This window comes from Nerophis ophidion, linkage group LG03 (assembly GCF_033978795.1).
Source record: "Nerophis ophidion isolate RoL-2023_Sa linkage group LG03, RoL_Noph_v1.0, whole genome shotgun sequence".
In the NCBI taxonomy this organism is placed as follows: Eukaryota; Metazoa; Chordata; class Actinopteri; order Syngnathiformes; family Syngnathidae; genus Nerophis; species Nerophis ophidion.
Genome location: NC_084613.1, coordinates 7,018,687 through 7,044,821, shown reverse-complemented (window position 1 = coordinate 7,044,821; position 26,135 = coordinate 7,018,687). Strand labels below are relative to the sequence as shown.

General features: G+C 34.0%; 3 protein-coding genes across 3 annotated transcripts in view; 2 read left to right on the top strand and 1 right to left on the bottom strand.

Moving 5' to 3' along the window:
* The window catches only part of enah (ENAH actin regulator), a 152,449-nt gene extending 147,305 nt beyond the window's left edge, over window positions 1–5,144 (bottom strand). The window contains exon 1 of the mRNA XM_061894129.1: window positions 4,884–5,144. Within this exon, the coding sequence (XP_061750113.1) occupies window positions 4,884–4,888 (5 nt within the window). The 5' untranslated portion in view covers window positions 4,889–5,144. The remainder of the gene's footprint in view (window positions 1–4,883) is intronic.
* A 5,965-nt stretch (window positions 5,145–11,109) lies between these two features.
* Window positions 11,110–16,689, top strand: srp9 (signal recognition particle 9). Its single transcript, XM_061894126.1, has 3 exons — window positions 11,110–11,303; window positions 11,394–11,462; window positions 16,192–16,689. Exons 1-3 carry the CDS (start codon window positions 11,232–11,234, stop codon window positions 16,309–16,311), a joined length of 261 nt encoding a protein of 86 aa, XP_061750110.1. The 5' UTR covers window positions 11,110–11,231; the 3' UTR covers window positions 16,312–16,689.
* A 1,862-nt stretch (window positions 16,690–18,551) lies between these two features.
* Window positions 18,552–26,135, top strand: part of ephx1 (epoxide hydrolase 1, microsomal (xenobiotic)) — a 29,309-nt gene continuing 21,725 nt past the window's right edge. Inside the window, exon 1 of the mRNA XM_061894125.1 lies at window positions 18,552–18,742. The gene's annotated coding sequence lies outside the window, so the exon portion shown is untranslated. The remainder of the gene's footprint in view (window positions 18,743–26,135) is intronic.

Sequence of the window (26,135 nt, the reverse complement as noted above, 5' to 3'; positions counted from 1 at the left end):
ACAAACAACACAACAAACACTACAGAACAAATTCCCAGAATTCCCTGCTGCACCAAGTCTTCCGGAACACCACAATATAAACAAACGCCATTGGTGGATCCACACCTAACATCCACTGTGATGATACCAAGTACAATAGTGTATCCAGTCGATACTTTTTCAAATGTATATTATGTTTATAAAGTCCGTAAATATGTCCCTGGACACATGAGGACTTTAAATATGACCAATGTATGATCCTGTAACTACTTGGTATCGGATCCATACCTAAATGTGGGACCTGACTATTAACCAATTCTTAGTGATCTTACTAGAGGACCAAAAAAATAGAGCTAAAAGTTATACTTGACTTTGGTAAGTTGATTGACATTCACAGCACCCGAGGGTCTTGTGAATCATTATTGAGAAAAAACGACCGACAGGAAGGCCAGAAACACTTTTTATTTCAACCGTACCTGCCGTCAAAACTCTTAAGACCGACCGCACACTTCCTGTCTATACTATAAAAGCGCTGCTCCTTCCTGCCTGCGCCAACAAAATAAGAGTCTCAGAAAGCTAGCGCGCACAAGCTATCAAGCTACGGAGTTTTTATTCAGTCAAAGGCTGGACTCCAGGGAGGGGGTCCAGACTGAGGCTAATGGAAAAAAAAACATAGCCACAGCACACATTAAAAGTTATATAGAATCAACAAAACTTGCAACGGTCTGATTCCAATCAATGCAAGTCATCACATTCATAGCAACTTATATTCTTGTCTTCATGAGAGAAACATGCTCGTATTATCATGAAACACCTTTCACTTTGATATATTCTTTAAAACCAAATGAATAAATAAAAACACAATTTAAAAAAAGTAAATAAATCATAAATTATAAATGACTTTAAATGAAAATAAATACATTTTCCACACTATTTGTACCCTTTTCAAGTTGCTGGTCGACAGCAAGAAAGTTGATGCCAAAATAAAAAATATTGTAGTAAAAAATACATGCTTTTTTTCCTAAAATTAACATTTTGGAATAAAATCAAAACATTTTTTTTAAATATGCAATTGATTTTTGAATTAGTTACATTAAAATTAAAGAAATGTCAGAAAAATAATTCATAAGTTCTTTAAAATGTAATTATTTACTATTGGATACACCATTTTAAAGAGTAAACAAATGAGAAACTATAAAGAACAGTTAAAAAAAATTAATTCTCCCTGACCACCTGAGGGCACCTCAGACTGTGGATGCTTTTAAAAAAGGCTTAAAAACCCATCTTTTTAAAAAAGCTTTTCTATAGACATGCATGCTGGTTGTAGCTTGTGGGCTGTTTCTAGTTTTATATTTTATTTATTTGTATTATTACTATTTTTTACACGGTGGCACTTTGAGGTTGTTTGCTCAACATAAAGTGCTTTTTACAAATAAAATCTAATATTATTATTATTATTATTAATTTAAAAAATAATATAAATATATATAAAATATGCAATTGATTGTTTTTAATCAGCAACATTAAAAATAAAGAAATGTCAAACAGTTAATTGATATATTTTTTCTAAAACCAAATGAATAAATTAAAACACAATTTTAAAATAGTAAATAAAAATGAATAAATAATTTAATTAGACATTGTGTGAGTGAAATCTACTCATTCAAAATGCAACACCAGCAAGTTGCTGGTCGACAGCAACAAAGTTGACGCCAAAATAAAAATATTAAAGTAAAAAAATACATGCATTTTTCTCCTAAAATGAACATTTTTTAATACAATTTGAAACATTTTTTATTTTATTTTAAAATATGCAATTGACTTTTTTTAATTTGCTACATTAAAAATGAAGAAATGTCAAATAGTTCTTTGATATGTTCTTTAAAACCAAATGAATAAACCATTTTAAAAGAGTAAATAAGTAATAAACTATATATGGCAGTAAATACAGATGAATAAATAAAATGATTTAAGTCAGATCAACTCATCCAAACTGCAACAAGCAAGTTGCGACAAAGTTGATGCCAAAAATTAAAATATTATAGTCAAAAATACGCGCATTTTTTTCCTAAAATTTATATTAAAACTTTTTAATAAATTTTAAAACAAACATTTGTTTACTTTATTTTAAACCATGCAATTGATTTGTTCAATTAGCTACATGAAAAATGAATAAATGTCAAACAATTCATTGATATATTCTTTAAAAACAAATGAATACACCATTTTAAAAGAGTAAATAAATTAAAAACTATATATGGCAGTAAATAAAGATGAATAAATAAAATAATTTAAGTGAGATCTACTCATCCAAACTGCAACACAAGCAAGTTGCAACAAAGTTGACGGCAAAAATTAAAGTATTATAGTCAAAAATCAGCATTTTTTCCCCTAAAATGTATATTAAAAAACGTTAATACATTTTAAAACAAACATTTGTTTACTTTATTTTAAACCATGCAATTGATTTGTTCAATTAGCTACATGAAAAATGAATAAATGTCAAACAATTCATTGATATATTCTTTAAAAACAAATGATTAGACACTTTTAAAAGAGTAAATAAGTTATAAACTATATATGCCAGTAAATAAAGATGATAATAAAATAATTTAAGTGAGATCTACTCATCCAAACTGCAACACAAGCAAGTTGCAACAAAGTTGACGCCAAAAATTGTAATATTATAGTCAAAAAACGTACATATTTTTCCTAAAATTTATATAAAAAAACTTTAATACATTTTAAAACAAAAATTTGTTTACTTTATTTTAAACCATGCAATTGATTTGTTCAATTAGCTACATGAAAAATGAATAAATGTCAAACAATTCATTGATATATTCTTTAAAAACAAATGAATAGACACTTTTAAAAGAGTAAATAAATTAAAAACTATATATGGCAGTAAATAAAGATGAATAGATAAAATAATTTAAGTGAGATCTACTCATCCAAACTGCAACACAAGCAAGTTGCAACAAAGTTGACGCCAAAAATTTAAATATTATAGTCAAAAATCAGCATTTTTTCCCCTAAAATTTATATTAAAAAACGTTAATACATTTTAAAACAAACATTTGTTTACTTTATTTTAAACCATGCAATTGATTTGTTCAATTATCTACATGAAAAATGAATAAATGTCAAACAATTCATTGATATATTCTTTAAAAACAAATGAATAGACACTTTTAAAAGAGTAAATAAGTTATAAACTATATATGGCAGTAAATAAAGATGATAATAAAATAATCTAAGTGAGATCTACTCATCCAAACTGCAACACAAGCAAGTTGCAACAAAGTTGACGCCAAAAATTTAAATATTATAGTCAAAAATATGTGCATTTTTTTCCTAAAATTTATATTAAAAAACGTTAATACATTTTAAAACAAACATTTGTTTACTTTATTTTAAACCATGCAATTGATTTGTTCAATTAGCTACAATAAAAATGAATAAATGTTATACAATTAATTCATATATTCTTTAAAAACAAATGAATAGACACTTTTAAGAGTAAATAAGTTATAAACTGTATATGCCAGTAAATAAAAATTTAATAAATAAAATAATTTAAGTGAGATCTACTCATCCAAACTGCAACACAAGCAAGTTGCAACAATGTTGAGGCCAAAAATTTAATTATTATAGTCAAAAATCAGCATTTTTTTTCCTAAAATGTATATTAAAAAACATTAATACATTTTAAAACAAACATTTGTTTACTTTATTTTAATCCATGCAATTGATTTATTCAATTAGCTACATGAAAAATGAATAAATGTCAAACAATTTATTTATATATTCTTTAAAAACAAATGAACAGACACTTTTAAAAGAGTAAATAAGTCTAAAAAATCAGCATTTTTTTCCTAAAATTTATATTAAAAAACTTTTATACATTTTAAAACAAATGTTTGTTTACTTTATTTTGAACTATGCAATTGATTTATTCAATTAGCTACATTTAAAATTAATAAATGTCAAACAATTTATTGATATATTCTTTAAAAACAAATGAATACACCATTTTAAAAGAGTAAATAAATTAAAAACTATATATGGCAGTAAATAAAGATGAATAGATAAAATAATTTAAGTGAGATCTACTCATCCAAACTGCAACACAAGCAAGTTGCAACAAAGTTGATGCCAAAAATTAAAATATTATAGTCAAAAATACGTGCATATTTTTCCTAAAATCTATAATAAAAAAACTTTAATACATTTTAAAACAAGTTTGTTTACTTTATTTTAAACTATGCAATTGATTTGTTCAATTAGCTACAATAAAAATGAATAAATGTTATACAATTAATTCATATATTCTTTAAAAACAAATGAATAGACACTTTTAAGAGTAAATAAGTTATAAACTGTATATGCCAGTAAATAAAAATTTAATAAATAAAATAATTTAAGTGAGATATACTCATCCAAACTGCAACACAAGCAAGTTGCGACAAAGTTGATGCCAAAAATTTAAATATTATAGTCAAAAATACATGCATTTTTTTCCTAAAATTTATATTAAAACTTTTTAATAAATTTTAAAACAAACTTTACTTTATTTTAAACCATGCAATTGATTTGTTCAATTAGTTACAACAAAAATGAATAAATGTCAAACATTTCATTGATATAATCTTTAAAAACAAATGAATGGAAACTTTTAAGAGTAAATAAGTTATAAACTATATATGGCAGTAAATAAAGAGGAATAAATGAAACAGTTGAAGTGAGCAAGTTGCAACAAAGCTGACAACAAAAAGAAGAAAAAAAGAGTTTAACAACTCCAGTTGTAATCGATGTGGAAAAAGATGTTGGGTGGAACAAAAGACAAGCTTGGGTGGAACAAAAGACGATGGCTTTATTGGCTGTTCCGAGCGTCTTCTTACCTCATGGCGAGAGTCCAGTCGGGCCGAATACTTCCCACTCGTGTCGACGTGACAGAGCTGCAGACTTTCCAGCCAACTTTCTGCAGCCCACGCGGGCAATGGCGACAACTTCGGAGTAGAAAAACGGTAGAAAAAAAAGAAGGGAAAAAGAGAAGAAGCTCCTACATGATCCACGCAGGCCGGCTGCTCCACTCGGGAGATGCGAGCGAGTTGCGTGGTCGTGGGGAGAACTTAGTGACGCTCGGGTGACAAAGTGCTGCAGCTGATATGGGCTGGGCGGGCCGATACAGCTGTCGACATTGTCGATATTCCCCTCTTAGGATTCGTATCGCTTATCACAATTCAGCCATTAGGTTTTATATATATATATATATATATATATATATATATATATATATATATATATACTGTATATATATATATATATATATATATATATATATATATAATATTTTTTAATGAAACAAAATTCACAATATTGCAACTTTAGCAATGTAAAACTGCACACCTTTTTTCCTAAAATATTTTTCATATTAAGATAACTTTGTTCTCACAATATTGTGTTTTCCTCATAAAAAGAGAAAATACTTTGTCAAAATATATTTGACTTTAATCCTACAAAATAGCATAATTTTTCTCTTATAGATTTTATGTGTATATATATTTATATGTACATTTTTTTATTTTATGAAAACTTTTTTCACAATATTGCAACTTTTATTTATAAAAAATGTTCACAATATAGCATAATTTTTTTCTTATACATTTTATATGTGTATATATATATTTAAAAAATCTATTTTATGAAACCTTTTTTGACAATATTGCAACTTTTATTAATACATTTTTTCACAATACATGTGATTTTAGTCATGTAAAACTGCACACCTTTTTTCCTAAAATATTTTTCATATTAAGATAACTTTGTTCTCACAATATTGTGTTTTCCTCATAAAAAGAGAAAATACTTTGTCAAAATATATTTGACTTTAATCCTGCAAAATAGCATAATTTTTTTCTTATAGATTTTATGTGTGTATATACATATATATATATATATACATTTTTTTTATTTTATGAAAACTTTTTTCACAATATTGCAACTTTTATTTATAAAATGTTTTCACAATATATGACTTTAGTCATGTAAAACTGCACACCTTTTTTCTTAGAATATTTCTCATATTAAGATAACTTTGTTCTCACAATATTGTGTTTTCCTCATAAAAAGAGAAAATACTTTGTCAAAATATATTTGACTTTAATCCTGCAAAATAGCATAATTTTTTTCTTATAGATTTTATGTGTGTATATATACATATATATATATATATATATACATTTTTTTTATTTTATGAAAACTTTTTTCACAATATTGCAACTTTTATTTATAAAATGTTTTCACAATATAAAACTGCACACCTTTTTTCTAAAATATTTTTCATATTAATATAACTTTTTTCTCACAATATTGTGTTCTTCTCATGTAAAAGAAAATACCTTTTCACATTATATTTGACTTTAATCGTACAAAATTGCATCTTTTTCTTATAAATGATATATAGATATATATACATATATGTATGTATATATATACACATATATATACATTTTTTCACAATATATTTTACTTTAGTCACGTAAAACTGCATACCTTTTAAATATATATATATATATATATTCTTTTTATAAAGAGAACTTTATTCTCACAATATTGCGTTTTCCTCATATAAAAAGAAAATACTTATTTACAATATATTTGACTTTAGTCCTGTAAAATGGCATATGTTTTTCTTATACATTTTATATATACATTATATATATATATATATATATATATATATATATATATATATATTCATTTATTTATTTTATGAAAACTTTTTTCTGCGACAAGGGGGCGACTTGTCCAGGGTGTACACTGCCTTCCGCCTGATTGAAGCTGAAATAGGCACCATGGATGGATGGATGGATGGATGGATGGATGGATGGAAAACTGTTTTCACAATATTGCAACTTTTTTTTCATAAAAAATTTTTCTCAGTATATATGACTTTAGTCATGTAAAACTGCACACCTTTTTTCTTACAATATTTCTCATATTAAGATAACTTTGTTCTCACAATATTGTGTTTTCCTCATGAAAAAGAAAATACTATATATATATATATATATATATATATATACATATATATATATATATATACATATATATATATATATACATATATAAGATAAATACTTGAATTTCAGTCTTCATTTATTTACACATATACACACACACATAACACTCATATACTCATTGTTGAGTTAAGGGTTGAATTGTCCATCCTTGTTCTATTCTCTGTCACTATTTTTCTAACCATATGCATGTAAAGTAGATGGCGGTATTGTCCTGTTTACGAGTGTCACAACATTGCTGTTTACGGCAGACAAACTGCTTTACGGTAGACGAAAACGTGACTGCTGTTGTTGTGTGTTGTTACCGCGCTGGGAGGACTTTAATGAAACTGCCTAACAATAGACCCACATAAGAAACCAAGAACTCGCCCTCGATCATTCTACAGTTATAACCTCATTGGGCAGACTCGCTCTTTATATTGTGGGAAAGCGGACGTGAAAACAGGCTGTCCTCACCCAGGTCCGCCTGAATTTCAGGAGATTTTCGGGAGAAAATTTGTCCCGGGAGGTTTTCGGGAGAGGCGCTGAATTTCGGGAGTCTCCCGGAAAATCTATGAAAAGTATGATTAGGAATGGTCTGTTATTAGCTTCTGAATTTAGAATTTCCCATTGCACGCGAAGGCAGCGAATGACGCAGCACGTTACCCCTGACAACTTAACTGAGGCTGGCAATTTATGTTAATGCTTCTTGAAAATAATGTCTTACGTCACGCTGCCAGAGAGAAGACAACATTTAATCATCCCCCACCCGTCATTCAGCACAATTACTTCAACAAATTAATCGTAAATCTCCTTAAATTCTCAATTACAGCAACAAGTGGACACTTCCTGGCTCTCAGCCAATCACGTCAAGGTGCGTTCAATGAACACCGGAATTTTAAACGTCAACATGTACAACGTCACCAAACACACTAAACAACACTGTACCGATACCAATATATTGGTACCGGTACCAAAATGTATTTCGATACTTTTCTAAATAAAGGGGACCAGAAAAAATGTCATTATTGTCTGTGTTTGAACAAAAAAAATTTCGGGTACATGAAGCATATGTTTATTATTGTCATTTTGTTCTGAAATAAAATGTTGAACATACTAGACAACTTGTCTTTTAGTAGTAAGTAAACAAACAAAGACTCCAAATTAGTTTGCAGTAACATATTGTGTCATTTAGCAATCATTATTTTGCACACGTCCACAACAGGGTGCCACCTGTGAGTTGTCTGCCATCTAGTGGAAAACATATGAACTACCACAGCAAGTGATTACAGGTTTTTTTTTGTCATGGCTAAATCAATCAAATATAGATTTTAAAAAAGCCATCGTTATCAACAATTTAAATGTGTCGTTTTTTAGTCATATTTAAATTTAGAAGACGGATGATGGCAGTCGCTTTTAGCCGACGACCGCTAGAGGGAGTCATCGTTTTCTCTTCTCACTGCATTACTTCCTATTTGATTATTAAACGTCTTGTCAAAATAAAAGTCTATATAAAAACAAAAACAAAAAGTTTCTCGCCCTGCCCTACTTTTTTGTTGTTACAAGACCAAACGTAATACATGTTTTTCATTAATGATCATATGTATTTTGTTTTGGTATGTATTTCAATCAATCAATCAATCAATCAATGATTATTTATATAGCCCTAAATCACTAGTGTCTCAAAAGGCTGCACAAACCACAACACAAACCACTACGACGTCCTCGGTAGGGCCCACATAAGGGCAAGAAAAACTCACACCCAGTGGAACTTCAGAGACAATGTTGACTATTAGAAACCTTGGAGAGGACTGCATATGTGGGCACCCCCCCCCCCCCCAAGGGGTTGGGGGTTGCCCACATATGTTATACAGACATAATTGTGTATTACGTTACGCAGGCCTACTGATATGAGATGTTCTTATTTAATAGCAGGTCCATTCTATGTGTCATACTTGATCATTTCGCCATATTGCCATATTTTTGCTGAAAGGATTTAGTAGAGAACATTGACGATAAAGTTTTAATAAAAAAGCCTTGCCCGTACCAGAAGTAGCAGGCGATGTGCGCGTGACGTCACGGGTTGTGGAGCTCCTCACATCTGAACATTGTTTACAATCATGGCCACCAGCAGCGAGAGCGATTCGGACCGAGAAAGCGACGATTTCCCCATTAATTTGAGCGAGGATGAAAGATTCGTGGATGAGGAAAGTGAGAGTGAGGGACAGGGAGGTGGGTGCGATTCGGATGTTATTAGACACATTTACTAGGATAACTCTGGAAAATCCCTTATCTGCTTATTGTGTTACTAGTGTTGTAGTGAGATTATACTGTCGTACCTGAAAGTCGGAGGGGTGTGGCCAGCTGCCTCTTTGACAGGTAGCCCCATTTGAGAACCACTGACTTATAGCATATAAGAATATTCTATTGCTGTTAAGCAAACTATGAATAATAAAACATGTGTCCTGTTTCATAGTTACGCGTATGAGACAAAAGCGTGTGAAAATGAGTGTTGTTCAGTGAGGTAAGATGAATGAAATGCGCTGACACATCATTGCTCCTTACAAATGAATTGCACTGTGTGGAGCGGATCACCACTCCAAGATGGCGGACCCATATCTCGTTAGCGCCAGTAGGAAGTAACGCTCCATGCTGTGTACCCTGCGTCACCAACGCGGTGCCCGGAAGGACCAGATGAGTCGCCCGCTGGCCTGTTCTAAAAATAGCTCAAATATCAGCACTTACCAGTGAGCTGCCTCCTATTTTAACATTTGATTCATTTACTAGCAAGCTGGTCTCGCTTTGTTCGACATTTTTAATTCTAAGAGAGACACAACTCAAATAGAATTTGAAAATCCGAGAAAATATTTTAAAGACTTATTCTTCACTTGTTAAGATAAATTCATTAATTTTTTTACTTTGCTTCTTATAACTTTCAGAAAGACAATTTTAGAGAAAAAATACAACCTTAAAAATGATTTTGGGATTTTTACACAAATATACCTTTTTACCTTTTAAATTCCTTTCTCTTCTTTCCTGACAATTTAAATTAATGTTTAAGTAAATTATTTTTATTTTTATTTTAAAGAGCAATAAATACATTTTAATTTAATTCTTCATTTTAGCTTCTGTTTTTTTCAACGAATAAAATTTGTGAAATATTTCTTCAAACTTATTATGATTAAAATTCCCAAAAATTATTCTGGCAAATCGAGAAAATCTGTAGAATTAAATTTAAATCTTATTTTAAAGTCTTTTGAATTTCTTTTAAAATTGTTGTTCTGGAAAATCTTGAAGAAATAATGATTTGTCTTTGATGGAAATATAACTTGGTCCAATTTGTTATATATTCTAACAAAGTGCAGATTGGATTTTAACCTATTTAAAACATGTCATCAAAATTCTAAAATTAATCGTAATCAGGAAAAAATATTAATGATGTTCCATAATTTGTTTTTTTTTCCAAAAAGATTTGAATTAGCTCGTTTTTCTCTTCATTTTTTCAGTTGAATTTTGAATTTTAAAGAGTCGAAATTGAAGATAAACTATGTTTCAAAATTTTATTTTCATTTATTCTCTACAAAAAACATTCCGCAAAAGGAAAAAAAAAATGTATGACGGAATGACAGACAGAAATACCTTTTTTTTTTTCAAAAATATTTATCTGTTTCTTTATATATTTATTGTGAGAAATCATTAAGATGATCAGGGTTTCCACAAAGATAAATATCATTCATTATTAATAATAACATAGAGTTAAAGGTAAGATGAGCAAATTGGCTATTTCTGGCAATTTACTTAAGTGTGTATCAAACTGGTAGCCCTTTGCATTAATCAGTACCCAAGAAGTAGCTCTTAGTTTCAAAAATATTGCTGACCCTGCCTTAAAACACGTCTATGGGCGTACATACTATCCATCCATCCATGTTTGTCCCCCAGACAAACATTCTAAATCAACAAAAAGCATGCATTTGTTTTCTACCGCATTTCTTGCTTTTTTTTTCTTCATACTTTTGTTTTGAAAAATCCTACCCGGATGTACTTATGACGTCAAGGCCTCTCCCTTTCTGATTGGTTGGATTCAGCGTTGCTGCTGATGTGGTCTTCTGAAGTTAGCCTCGCTCTCGCTCCGTTTTCGACGACGAATCATTTTACTCATTTAACTTCATTAAAAATACACCTAAAATAATGCCTTACTTTCGAACTTGGGAGGACTTTGCCCGCGCGGCCGAAAAACTGTATCTGACGGACCCCATGAAGGTAAAACACATGTTTAGACAGGACTTTCACACATGCTAGCTTGTTAGCACGTGTTTTCAGGCTGAAAAATTGAGTTTTTCTTTGTCCAAGGCCAGAGTGGTGCTCAAGTACAGACACTGCGACGGCAACCTTTGCATTAAAGTCACCGACAACGCTGTGGTGAGTTGGAAAAATACCTGTCATAAACCACTGTTTACTTCAAAATGCTAACACTTAGCATGTGTGCTAACGATAGCGTGATAGCAGCCAGCATTTTTTTCAGACACCAAGTTATACGACTCAAAAATGTATGGATGAGGAAATAAAAAATAAGAAAATAGACGAAAAAGTTAGCAAGCCAAAGTTTGCTTGCTAGCATGTTTGCATGCTAACAGTTTACAAGTGTCACATGCTCAGGGTGCAGGACAGAGTTAAACAACTTGCACTGAGCCTAGTCTATAAAATCCGCTACACCTCCCAGATACCGAAGTACATGTCAAACTAGTGCCAGAACGTAAATGACCGCCATAACCACAACACCAGGGGGAGCTCCACAAACCACGTTAAATCCAGATTCCGATCTAACAAATGTCTTAACTCATTCTCTTTCTATGCCACATCAATGTGGAATGCACTCCCAACAGGTGGAAAAGTAAGTGCATCTCTATATTCCTTCAAAACCGCTCTAAAACAACACCTCCAGGCAACTCCAACCCTTTACTAATACCCTCCTCCATTCACATCCCATCTCCCCGGATTATAAATAACCTAATGTAAATTTGAGTTTGATTTTTATTTTGTGTTGCTAAAGGCTGCCGCAGCACTAAATTGGCCCTAGTGTTTGAATGTGAGTGTGAATGTTGTCTGTCTATCTGTGTTGGCCCTGCGATGAGGTGGCAACTTGTCCAGGGTGTACCCCGCCTTCCGCCCGATTGTAGCTGAGATAGGCGCCAGCGCCCACCCGCGACCCCAAAAGGGAATAAGCCGTTGAAAATGGATGGCTGGATAAAGGCTGCCGCAATACACCGCTTCCCACCTACATCTTTCTTCTTTGACGTCTCCATTATTAATTGAACAAATTGCAAAAGATTCGGCAACACAGACGTCCAGAATACCGTGTAATTATGCGATTAAAGAACGTTTTCAGCAGGATAATTTGCGCAAAATTTAAAATTGCAATTTAGTAAACTAAACCGGCCGTATCGGCGTGTGTTGCAATGTAGGTATGGATCCGATACCAAGTAGTTACAGGATCATACAATAAAATATAATACCTAATAAACCAATTATAATATGGTTAAGAAAAACTGATGTAAAGGGTAGGTGTCGCGTTGTTTTCTGTTTGAACATGTTCTATATACACTTCTGTTAAAATGTAATAATCACTAATTATTCTCTTCTTTGACACTTGACATTAGTTTTGGATGATACCACACATTTAGGTATGGATCCGATACCAAGTAGTTACAAGGTCATACAATAAAATATAAAACCTAATAAACCAATAATAATATTGTTAAGAAATACTGATATAAAGGGTAGGTGTCGCGTTGTTTTCTGTTTGAACATGTTCTATCTACACTTCTGTTAAAATGTAATAATCACTTATTCTTCTCTTCTTTGATACTTGACATTAGTTTTGGGTGATACCACACATGTAGGTATGGATCCGATACCAAGTAGTTACAGGATCGTACAATAAAATATAATACCTAATAAACCAATTATAATATGGTTAAGAAAAACTGATGTAAAGGGTAGGTGTCGCGTTGTTTTCTGTTTGAACATGTTCTATATACACTTCTGTTAAAATGTAATAATCACTAATTATTCTCTTCTTTGACACTTGACATTAGTTTTGGATGATACCACACATTTAGGTATGGATCCGATACCAAGTAGTTACAGGATCATACAATAAAATATAATACCTAATAAACCAATTATAATATGGTTAAGAAAAACTGATGTAAAGGGTAGGTGTCGCGTTGTTTTCTGTTTGAACATGTTCTATCTACACTTCTGTTAAAATGTAATAATCACTAATTCTTCTCTTCTTTGACACCTGACATTAGTTTTGGATGATATCACACATTTAGGTATGGATCATGTCGATACCAAGTAGTTCATTGGTCATGTTCAAAGTCCTCATGTGTCCAGGGATGTTTTTCCTGAGTTTATGAATGTAATATGAATTAAAAATAAGAATATTTTGTGACAATAAAAAAATATTGATGTAATCATAGTAGTATCGACTAGATACGCTCTTGTACTCTGTATCATTACAGTGGATGTCAGGTGTAGATCCACCCATGGCATTTGTTTACATTGTGACGGCGGTGAGCTATTGTATCCTCCTACGCTGTGTAGTGAAGCATGTTTAGCTATTCCTCGTCCTCCAGTGATAATAATACTTGTAAGACACTTACTTTTTTTGTCGCCATGGAGGCCAGTGATTTAGAAGTAGCTAAAACACTGAAGACTGAGGATGGACGTTAGCTTCTAACTATCTTGTAGGGAGTTATAGCTCGGTCGGTAGAGAGGCCGTGCCAGCAACGTGAGGGTTCCGAGTTCGATCCCCGCTTCTGCCAACCTAGTCCCTGCCATTGTGTCTATGGGCAAGACACTTCCAGTGCCATCCGCACTGGTTTAAAAATGTAACTTAGATATTGGGTTTCACGATGTAAAGCGCTTTGAGTCACTAGAGAAAAGCGCTATATAAAAATGCTCATTGTCATTACTATATTATTTATTTCACTAACTGCTTATTTGCTATCACTTTTACGATCATATGTGTACACATTATGTATGTGCTGGTGTGGTTCTATTGTTGTTGTTGTTATTGTTGTATTTGCTGTTGTTGTTTTTGTCTCTCTGTCTAATGCCCCGTCTTATCCCCACAATTTCCCCCTCTGTCTTCCTTTTTTTCTCTTTCTATCCCCTCATTATTAGCCTGTTGTGTAGGCTACCTGTATAAGTGTATGAGGTTACAAGCACACACTTAATTGAGATTTAGTGGGGCCTCTGTTTACATTATTAGCCTGTTGTGTAGGCTACCTGTATAAGTGTATGAGGTTACAAGCACACACTTAATTGAGATTTACTTGAGCCTTCTGTTTACATTATTAGCCTATCTACTGTGGCTAAGCAGACTTTTACCAAAAGGACAATAATTCATTTGTTGTGGGTTTATCCACTTTAATGCACTTTATTTTTTTTTTTTGAATGCATGTTTTGTTTGAAGGCCTAATATAAATGAAAAACTTTGTGCTTTTTTTTGAAAAGCAAAGGCTACTAGAATATTAAAAAAAATGTCAATATTCAATAAAAAAAATTGCTTTATTTGAAAAACATGTCTAAATATTTATTCTAGGCCAGGGGTGCCCACACTTTTTCTGCAGGCGAGCTACTTTTCAATTGACCAACTCGAGGGGATCTACCTCATTTATATATATCATTTATATTTATTTATTTATGAAAGAGACATTTTTGTAAACAAGATAAATGTGTTTAATGATAATACAAGCATGTGTAACACATATAGATGTCTTTCTTTCACGAAGACAAGAATATAAGTTGGTGTATTACCTGATTCTGATGACTTGCATTGATTGGAATCAGACAGTAATGATGATAACGCCCACATTTTCAAATGTAGGAGAAAAAAAAAGTGGTCCTTTCTGTACAATACCACATGAAAGTGGTTGGTTTTTGGCATCTAATTCATCCAGCTTCCATACAGTTTACAAGAAAAACATCGGCGGCAAATTCCGTAGCTTGCTTGATTGACATTCACGGCACCCGAGGGTCTTGTGAGATGACGCTGGCTGCTGCCAGTTCATTATTATGAAAAAATGACAGAGAGGAAGGCGAGAAACCCGTCCCTTCCGTCAAAACTCTAAAGGCCGACTGCACATTTCCTATCTTCACAATAAAAGCCCTGCTTCATGCTGCCTGCGCTAACAAAATAAGAGTCTCGGAAAGCTGGCGTGCACAAGTGATGTGCACGCCAGCTTTCTGAGGGATCGCTTGTGCACGCCAGTTTTCCGAGACGCTGTATTTAGTTAGCGCAGGCAGCATGAAGCAGGGCTTTTATTGTGAAGATAGGAACTGTGCAGTCGGCCTTTAGAGTTTTGACGGAAGGTACGGCGCGAGAGTCTGTTGAAATAAAAAGTGTTTCTCGCCTTCCTCTCTGTCATATTTTCATAATAATGATCTTGCAGCAGCCAGCGTCATCTCACAAGACCCTCCGGTACCGTGAATGTCATTTAAGTGACGTCTTGGTGAAGATTACTAATTTTTAGGTCTATTTTTTTTTAAAAGCCTGGCTGGAGATCGACTGACACACCCCCCGCGGTCGACTGGTAGCTCGCGATCGACGTAATGGGCACCCCTGTTCTAGGCTATGTATGCAATATTAAAACAATTGTGAAAAACTGCATTCATTATTCGGCCAAGCGTTTAAGTTTTTTTCGGCTTCGGCCACAAATTTTCATTTCGGTGCATCCCTAATATAAATACATTTAATAAAGTCACATTCAAATAAGACAACAAGAGAAGTATCTTACACTTTTTGTAAAGTAAATCTGAACAGCCGATATGGGCATTTACATCAACTATATAATTTGCCTGAGAAGCTGGATAGGACAAAAAAAACAATAATAATAAAAAAATAAAAATAAAGCAGCTCTTCCTGAGGGTGTTTCAGTGTCATAACTTCACCATTATCTTGACTTTTTACACCAAAATGCGACCATTCTCCCCTTTCTGTCCACACACTGTGTTTGCTTGTAAGTACTCTGTGTGCGTGCGCTGCCCAACATGCTCCATGCAATGAGGTGATGATGCGGCCACTACAAAGAGGAGGTAGGCCAACCAAGGTTTTGACCTTCTGTCTTCATGCGTGCAGTGTTTGCAGTACAAGACGGACCAGGCCCAGGACGTGAAGAAGATCGAGAAGCTCCACGGGAAACTGATGAGGCTCATGGTGTCCAAGGAGACGCACAGTGGCGCTATGGAGACGGACTGAAGTGGTCTTGAACGAGCGCGGGGAGGACTGGAGCGGAGGTGCACAGAAGTGGGATTGAGGGCCAGGGAAGATGTAAAGAAGCTGCATCGGGAGTGGAATGCTTTAACACAGTCAAGAGATGCGGTATTTCTATTCTTCATTCTCAGCATTTTTTTGTTTCGATCCTGTTTGACATCACGTCTCTGATTGAGTTAATTCATCAGCACAAGCGCCGAGGGAAGATGGACAAACGTGCCGCTGTTTTTCTTTAAAAGACCTCCATTTTTTTTCATGTTGATGTGAGCTGAAGTACTTCTTGTACTGCTCTGGACATCTTCTACATAACTTGAAGCAGGACCTTCTAACAGCTTCACTACTTAATAAATATTTACTCCGCTACTTCCACTGCAATGTTTTGTGTAAAACACACACTTCTGTTTTATTCTTCTGTTTATAGAGCCGTCATTGGAACAAGTCCTGGTCAGAAGTGTACGTACACTTGGAAAGAAGATGTCTTGACTTTCCAATCATTTCTACAATTCTTATTTTGTGATGAAGTGATTGGAGCACATACTTGTTGCTCACAAAAAACATTCATGAAGTTTGCTGCTTTTATGAATTTAAATGTGAGCAATCAAAAGTATATATACAGCAATGTTGTCCCTCGGCAAGTTTCACCGCTTTGGTAGCCATGTTTGTACAAAGTATCAGATCGGTGTCACCGATACTAGTCTAAATATCGGTGGTATCGCACATTACTATTTTGTAGTCTTTTTTTTTTTTTTTTTTTTTTTCTTACATTTTTACTACTCATTTTCCTCATGTAAGAATAGAATAATAATATTAGGATGACCTAGTGTCTGTAGTATCTTTTGCCTGTACGAAAATACGAATGTCTGTATATTATGGTTGGATATTCTAATACTTTCAATCAGGCAAGTGTAATGGGGTCTTTTTCATATTTTTTCCATTTAAAAAAATGCTACAAATGTTTAAAAACCTCGGTGACTAAGCATATAGTTAGTTTAAAAAAATCGTCTTTTTCTCAATATATTACGATTTTGTTTGCCTTTTTGTTTTTTGTTTTACACTTTGCCGTTGTTTTTTGTTAGATATAATATTATTTGAAAATATACAACATTTAAAAAAAAAAATTGGCAAGCAGGTTTATATTTGCTCAAAGTATTGAATCTGTATCGCCGATACTAGCCTAAAAATTGGTGGTATCGCACATTACTATTTTTTACTTTTTTTCTTGCACTTTTACTACTCATTTTCCCCATGTAAGAATAGAATAATAATATTAGGATAAACTAGTGTCTGTAGTATCTTTTGCCTGTACGAAAATACGAATGTCTGTATATTATGGTTGTATTTTTTTAAAATGAATCCATAAGTTAGTATTACTAAACTTTGTTTATAGTTTAATTTTAGGATATTCTGATATTTTGAATCAGGCAAGTATGAGGGGGCCTTTTTCATATTTTTTCATTAAAAAAATGCTACAAATGTTTAAAAACCTAGGTGACTAAGCATATTATTGTTAGTTTAAAAAAAAGTATTTTTCACAATATACTCCAATTTTGTTTGTTTTTTTCTTACACTTTGCTGTTGTTTTTTGTTACATATGGAATTATTTGAAAATATACAACATAAAAAAAAATTGGCAGGCAGGATTATATTTGCTCAAAGTAACAAATCGGTATCGCCGATACTAGCCTAAAAATTGGTAGTATCGCACATTACTATTTTTTACTTTTTTTCTTGCACTTTTACTACTCATTTTCCTCATGTAAGAATAGAATAATAATATTAGGATAAACTAGTGTCTGTAGTATCTTTTGCCTGTACGAAAATACGAATGTCTGTATATTATGGTTGTATTTTTAAAAAAAAATAAATCCATAAGTTAGTATTATTAAACTTTGTTTATAGTATAAGTATATTTTATTTTACTTTTAGGATATTCTGATATTTTGAATCAGGCAAGTATGAGGGGGCCTTTTTCATAATTTTCCATTTAAAAAACATGCTATAAATGTTTAAAGACCTCGGTGACTCAGCATATTTTTGTTAGTTTAAAAAAATCGTCTGTTTCTCAATATATTCCGATTTTTTTGCTCTTTTTTTTCTTACACTTTTTTCTTTTTTTTTTTTAGCTAAATATGGTATTATTTGAAAATACACAACTTTCAAAATGTTTGCTAGACAGTTTATATCACTATTACAGGCAGCTTAGGACAGCTATACCGGGGTCCTGCGTAGACTCTGACCCCAGCGGACCGAGCCAGGGGCGGGAGAAAAAGGGGGAGAGGAGGCGGGCGTCGGACGAGTCAGCGGCGGTCGTCATTCCCAACATTCAGCCCCGAAAACACACTCAACGAGCCGACTAAAGAGGCCAGTTCGTCCCTAACTGCGGCCCGGGTGTGAAGATACTGCGCAGCCAGACAAGGTAAACAACCAATGTCACGTGACAACACACCTGTGTCACTCAGGGACGAGTCGAGCACTAAACTTCGTCTTTTTTTTATTCCGATAAAATACTAGTTGTAATTGCTAACTAGTTGCTAACGAGTTGGTTAACGTGGTAACGAGTTGGTTAACGGGGTTAAATGAGGACAGGCCGGGCGGGACAAAAGTGGGCGTGACAGAATGACAACAACAGTAGTAAAACTAGTACTGGACTACTAGTACTGCACTAGAACTTATTACCGCGCAGCAGGTACTATTTCCACTTTTCATACGTTCCAAATGTACTGCATGCTTGCAGAAGTGCCAACAGACAGTGGGGCCAAAAAGTATTTAGTCAGACACCGATTGTGCAAGTTCTCCCACTTAAAATGATGACAGAGGTCTGTAATATTCATCATCGGTACACTGCAACTGTGAGAGACAGAATGTGCAAAAAAAATTCAGGAATTCACATTGTAGGATTTTTTAAGAATTTATTTGTGGAAACTAAGTATTTGGTCAACCATTCAAACCATCCACTGATGGAAGGAGGTTTTGGCTCAAAATCTCACGATACATTATACCAAATTTCTAGGTATAATGATTGATGATAAATTGAACTGGAAATCTCATGTAAAAAAAATATACAACATAAAGTTGCAAGAAATACATCAATAATGAATAAAGCCAAATATGTTCTAGACCAGGGGTGCCCATTACGTCGATCGCGAGCTACCAGTCGACCGCGGGGGGGGTGTCAGTCGATCTCCAGCCAGGCTTTTTAAAAAAAAATAGACCTATAAATTAGTGATCATCAATCTTCACCAAGACGTCACTTAAATGACATTCACGGTACCGGAGGGTCTTGTGACATGACGCTGGCTGCTGCAAGATCATTATTATGAAAATATGACCGAGAGGAAGGCGAGAAACACTTTTTATTTCAACAGACTCTCGCGCCGTACCTTCCGTCAAAACTCTAAAGGCCGACTGCACATTTCCTATCTTCACAATAAAAGCCCTGCTTCATGCTGCCTGCGCTAACTAAATACAGAGTCTCGGAAAACCGGCGTGCACAAGCGATCCCTCAGAAAGCTGGCGTGCACATCACTTGTGCACGCCAGCTTTCCGAGACTCTTATTTTGTTAGCGCAGGCAGCATGAAGCAGGGCTTTTATTGTGAAGATAGGAAATGTGCAGTCGGCCTTTAGAGTTTTGACGGAAGGGACGGCGCGAAAGTCTGTTGAAATAAAAAGTCTTTCTCGCCTTCCTCTCTGTCATTTTTTCATAATAATGAACTGGCAGCAGCCAGCGTCATCTCACAAGACCCTCGGGTGCCGTGAATGTCAATCAAGCAAGCTACGGAATTTGCCGCCAATGTTTTTCTTGTAAAGTGTATGGAAGCTGGATGAATTAGATGCCAAAAACCAACCACTTTCATGTGGTATTGTACAGAAAGGACCACTTTTTTTCTCCTCCATTTGAAAATGTGGGCGTTATCATCATTACTGTCTGATTCTAATCAATGCAAGTCATCAGAATCAGGTAATACACCAACTTATATTCTTGTCTTTGTGAAAGAAAGACATCTATATGTGTTACACATGCTTGTATTATCATTAAACACATTTAACTTGTTTACAAAAATGTCTCTTTCATAAATAAATAAATATAAATGATATATATAAATGAGGTAGATCCCCTCGAGTTGGTCAATTGAAAAGTAGCTCGCCTGTAGAAAAAGTGTGGGCACTCCTGTTCTAGACCAAAAATCACTTTATATTCTCTACTGCTCACCAGTGTTACCATATCTGAGTTACTGTGTAGAAATATGGGGAAATAATTACAAAAGAACACTTCATTCACTAACAGTGTTACAAAAAAGATCAGTTAGAATAATACATAATGTTGGATATAGAGAACATACAAACCCTTTATTTATTGAATCAAAGATACTGAAATTCCACGACGTAGTGGAATTGCAAACAGCTAAGATTATACACAAAGCAAACTATAACCTGCTTCCCAAGAATATACAACAATTCTTCTCAACAAAAGGAGAGAAATGTAATCTTAGAGAAAAATGTAATTTAAAACATTTGTATGCACGTACAACACTTAAAACCTTCAGTGTATCAGTATGTGGAATTAAATTATGGAACGGATTAAGCAAAGCAATCAAACAATGTACTAATATGATCCCCTTCAAGAAACTCTTCAAACTGGAAGTGTTTACAAAGTACAAAAATGAAGAACCATGATAAACATTCTGATTTTACTCACCCATTCATTCTCAAAATAATCTGACTTATCTCATCGTATGGAATAAAACTTACTTCACCAATTATTTATTTATTTGTATTGTGATTACTTATTACTTATGGAATATACATTGAGAACAGGAAGTGAACAAAAGTTTTAGCAACTGTTATGTAAAGAAAAGGGGTAAGATTAAATAAGCTCTGCTTCTTCCTACTCCTTTTCGAACATGTTGAAAAGAGAAACTGGAAATTGTGATGTATCATGTTGTATGCTTGCATGTTCGAAATAAACTCAAACTCAAACTCAAACATGGCCCCATTCATTCTTTCCCTAACACGGATCAATCGTCCTGTCCCCTTAGCAGAAAAACAGCCCCAAAGCATGATGTTTCCACCCCCATGCTTCACAGTAGGTATGGTGTTCTTGGGATGCAACTCAGTATTCTTCTTCCTCCAAACACGACAAGTTGAGTTCATACCAAAAAGTTGTATTTTGGTTTCATCTGACCACATGACATTCTCCCAATCTTCCATCATCCATGTATCCATTTTGGTATAAACTCAACTGGTCGTGTTTGGAGGAAGAAGAATACTGAGTTGCATCCCAAGAACACCAGACTTACTGTGAGGCATGGGGGTGGAAACATCATGCTTTGGGGCTGTTTTTCTGCTAAGGGCACAAGATGATTGATCCGTGTTAAGGAAAGAATGAATGTATCGTGAGATTTGGAGCCAAAACCTCCTTCCATCAGTGAGAGCTTTGAATGGTTGACCAAATACTTATTTTCCACCATAATTTACAAATAAATTCTTTAAAATTCCTACAATGTGAATTCCTGGATTTTCTTTTCGCATTCTGTCTCTCACAGTTGAAGTGTACCTATGATGAAAATTACAGACCTCTGTCATCATTTTAAGTGGGAGAACTTGCACAATCGGTGGCTAAATAAATACTTTTTTGCCCCACTGTATGTATAGATTTATTTATGGCCCCATTCATTCTTTCCTTAACACGGATCAATCGTCCTGTCCCCTTAGCAGAACAACAGCCCCGAAGCATGATGTTTCCACCCCCATGCTTCACAGTAGGTATGGTGTTCTTGGGATGCAACTCAGTATTCTTCTTCCTCCAAACACAACCAGTTGAGTTCATACCAAAAAGTTCTATTTTGGTTTCATCTGACCACATGACATTCTCCCAATCTTCTGCTGTATCATCCATGTATCCATTTTGGTACGAACTCAACTGGTCGTGTTTGGAGGAAGAAGAATACTGAGTTGCATCCCAAGAACACCATACCTACTGTGAAGCATGGGGGTGGAAACATCATGCTTTGGGGCTGTTTTTCTGCTAAGGGGACAGGACGACTGATCCGTGGCTCTTTGATCACTCCGATGTGGCTCAGCTGCTAACTTGTTGAACCCCCGATTTTTCTTGGAAGGACTCTGAATTTCGTTGCCTCTCCCAGAAATCTCCCAGGCATAATATTCACATCAACATTGAGGGCGTGCCGTGATGGCAATGCTTTCAACGTCCTCTAGAGCATGTAGTCGCTTATAGTGTGCGGCTGCTATCATCACATGTAAGTTACTGCAAGGCATACTTGGACAACAGCCATACAGGTTATGATATAAACAACTTTAACACTCTTACTAATATGCGTAAAAACTCTTACTAATATGCGCCACACTGTGAACCCACACCAAACAAAAATGACAAACACGTTTCGGGAGAAAGTCCCCACTGTAACGCAATAGAACAAATACCCAGCACCCCGTGCATGTCTAACTCGTCCGGGCTACAATATACACCTTCACTACCACCAACCTCCTTTTGTGCACTGGTTGGGGGGGCGGGGTTTGGTGGTAGCAGGGGTGTATAATGTAGCCCAGAATTGTTAGGGATGCATGGGATTCTGGGTATTTGTTCTGTTGTGTTTGTGTTGTGTTACAGTGCGGATGTTCTCCTGAAATGTGTTTGTCATTGTTGTTTGGTGTGGGTTCACAGTGTGGCACATATTAGTAAGAGTGTTAAAGTAGTTTATATCACAACTCTCAGTGTAACCTGTTTGGCTGTTGAACAATTAGGCCTTGCAGTCACTCACGTGTGTCTGTAGAAGCCGCATACAACTTGTGACTGGGCTGACAAGCCGTTTGATACGTTTGTAGAAGTCGCTAAACGCAGTGCCATCATAGCATGCCCTAATTATTGTTGTTTAGGTGAAAATCAATAGACATTCGTAAGAATAGATGCCCTGAAATTTTGGAATCACCAGAATAATTGGGATCGTTGGCAAATGTGATGTTGTCAAGCGGCATTCATATAAAACTTGCGGGCCCCACTAACATAAACATTTCTTATTGTCTGAGACCCCTGGTTTATAAATAGCACAAAGAAAAAAATTTTTTTTACGCCGTTTTATATCAGTTTGAACTTCAAAAGAGTTTTGTGGCTCCCATTGTTTTCTTTATTTTGTGAAACGGGTCAAAACGGCTCTTTGAGTGGTAAAGGTTGCCGACCCCTGACCTAGATGAAGCAGTTCCTGAAGGAATTGCATGTGAATGCTCCATTGCAGAAGTTAAAGGGAAATGCTGACAGAATGTAAGAATAGTTTGAATGTTGAAAAGTTGGAATTTCCAGAAAAACCGGAAAGTGTCAGTTTGAGTGTCCAAGATGAGTGGAATGTGTTGATGTTGGAGTGGTTTGGGTAGGTTGAAAAATGGGGGAATTGTGTAACTTGGAAAAATGTACCCATTCATTTTTTGGGAGCTTCTTGGTCATTTGTGGAAAGAGGGATTTAAAAAAAGAAATAAGATTAATATGAATTTCCTGAATGAGTGAATTGTTTGGTGTTGGAATTGTTTAAATCGGTCAAGAAATGTTGAAGTACTAACAGTTTTTTTTTTAACTGAAAAATTGTATTAGGGAATTTCGGGAAAACTGACAATGTGTCAAGTTCCTAAACAAACTTGTTTTTTTTTCCTGACTCAGATAAATGTTTTGGCGGGGGAACGGTTGAAAAATGTGAAAGTTTTCATCGGTCCAAAAAAGAAGGTTGGAAATAAGGTTCGAAAAAAAAAACAGGGATTCCTGGAAATTTGTTGAACGTTAAAAAATGGTTGTTTTATTTTCCAAGATGGTTTGAATCGGGCAAAAAATGTGGGAATTGTGGAAGTTTGAAAAATGTATAATTAATTTTGAATTACCCTAAAGAATGGGAATTTTAGGAAATCCGGGATTTTTTTGTTTTATAATTAATGAAAGGAAGCACACAATTCCTGATCAGGCTGAATATTTTGAAGTTGGAACCGTTTGAATCGGATAAAAAAAATGTGCAAATTGTGGAACTTATAAGAATGTCCCATTCATTTCAATGGGAACTTTCTGGAAATTTGGTTAAGGGGGATTTTTTTTTTTTTTTAAGATTAATATCATGAATGTCCTAATGAGTGAAATGTTTGGTGTTGGAATTGTTTAAATTGGTCAAGAAATGTTGAAGTAGTTACAATTTTTCTTAAATTGAACAATGGTATTAGGGAATTTCGGGAAAACCGACAATGTGTCAAGTTCCTAAACAAACTTGTTTGTTTTTTTCCTGACTCAGATAAATGTTTTGGCGGTGGAACGGTTGAAATGGGTTGAAAAATGTGAAAGTTTTCATCGCCCCCAAAAAAAGGTTGGAAATAACGTTAGAAAAAAAAACAGGGATTCCTGGAAATTTGTTGAACGTTAAAAAATGGTTGTTTGAATTTCCAAGATGGATTGAATGTGTTGAAGGTGGAATGGTTTGAATCGGGCAAAAAATGTGGGAATTGTGGAAGTTTGAAAAATGTATAATTAATTTTGAATTACCCTAAAGACTGGGAATTTTAGGAAATCCAGGATTTTTTTGGTTTTATAATTGTTGAAAGGAAGCACACAATTCCTGAACAGGCTTAATATTTTGAAGTTGGAACAGTTTGAATCGGATAGAAAAATGTGATAATTGTGGAACTTTTAAGAATGTCCCATTCATTTCAATGGGAACTTCCTGGAAATTTGGTTAAGGGGGATTTTTTTTTTTTTTTTTTTTAAAGATTAATATCATGAATGTCCTAAAGAGTGAAATGTTCGGTGTTGGAATTGTTTAAATTGGTCAAGAAATGTTGAAGTAGTTACAATTTTTCTTAAATTGAACAATGGTATTAGGGAATTTGGGGAAAACCGACAAATGTGTCAAGTTCCTAAACAAACTTTTTTTTTTTTTTTCCTGACTCAGATAAATATTTTGGCAGTGGAACGGTTGAAATGGGTTGAAAAATGTGAAAGTTTTCATCGCCCCCCAAAAAAAGGTTGGAAATAAGGTTAGAGAAAAAAAACTGGATTTCCTGGAAACTTGCTGAGCGTTAAAAAATGGTTGTTTGAATTTCCAAGATGGTTTGAATCGGGCAAAAAATGTGGGAATTGTGGAAGTTTGAAAAATGTATAATTAATTTTGAATTACCCTAAAGAATGGGAATTTTAGGAAATCCGGGATTTTTTTTGTTTTATAATTGTTGAAAGGAAGCACACAATTCCTGATCAGGCTGAATATTTTGAAGTTGGAACCGTTTGAATCGGATAAAAAAAATGTGCAAATTGTGGAACTTTTAAGAATGTCCCATTCATTTCAATGGGAACTTCCTGGAAATTTGGTTAAGGGGGATTTTTTTTTTTTTTTTTTAAAGATTAATATCATGGATGTCCTAATGAGTGAAATGTTTGGTGTTGGAATTGTTTAAATTGGTCAAGAAATGTTGAAGTAGTTACAATTTTTCTTAAATTGAACAATGGTATTAGGGAATTTCGGGAAAACCGACAAATGTGTCAAGTTCCTAAACAAACTTGTTTTATTTTTCCTAACTCAGATAAATGTTTTGGCGGGAGAACGGTTGAAAAATGTGAAAGTTTTCATCGCCCCAAAAAAGAAGGTTGGAAATAAGGTTCGAAAAAAAAACAGGGATTCCTGGAAATTTGTTGAACGTTAAAAAATGGTTGTTTTTTTTTCCAAGATGGATTGAATCCGGCAAAAATGTGGGAATTGTGGAAGTTTGAAAAATGTATAATTAATTTTGAATTACCCTAAAGAATGGGAATTTTAGAAAATCCAGGATT

Bases quoted from the DNA above. Each gene is read 5' to 3' on its own strand.
- srp9 (XM_061894126.1), top strand. From the start codon at position 11,232: ATGCCTTACTTTCGAACTTGGGAGGACTTTGCCCGCGCGGCCGAAAAA. The intron at 11,304-11,393 runs GTAAAACACATG...TCTTTGTCCAAG, and splicing joins ATCTGACGGACCCCATGAAG to GCCAGAGTGGTGCTCAAGTA. The intron at 11,463-16,191 runs GTGAGTTGGAAA...TCATGCGTGCAG, and splicing joins AAGTCACCGACAACGCTGTG to TGTTTGCAGTACAAGACGGA.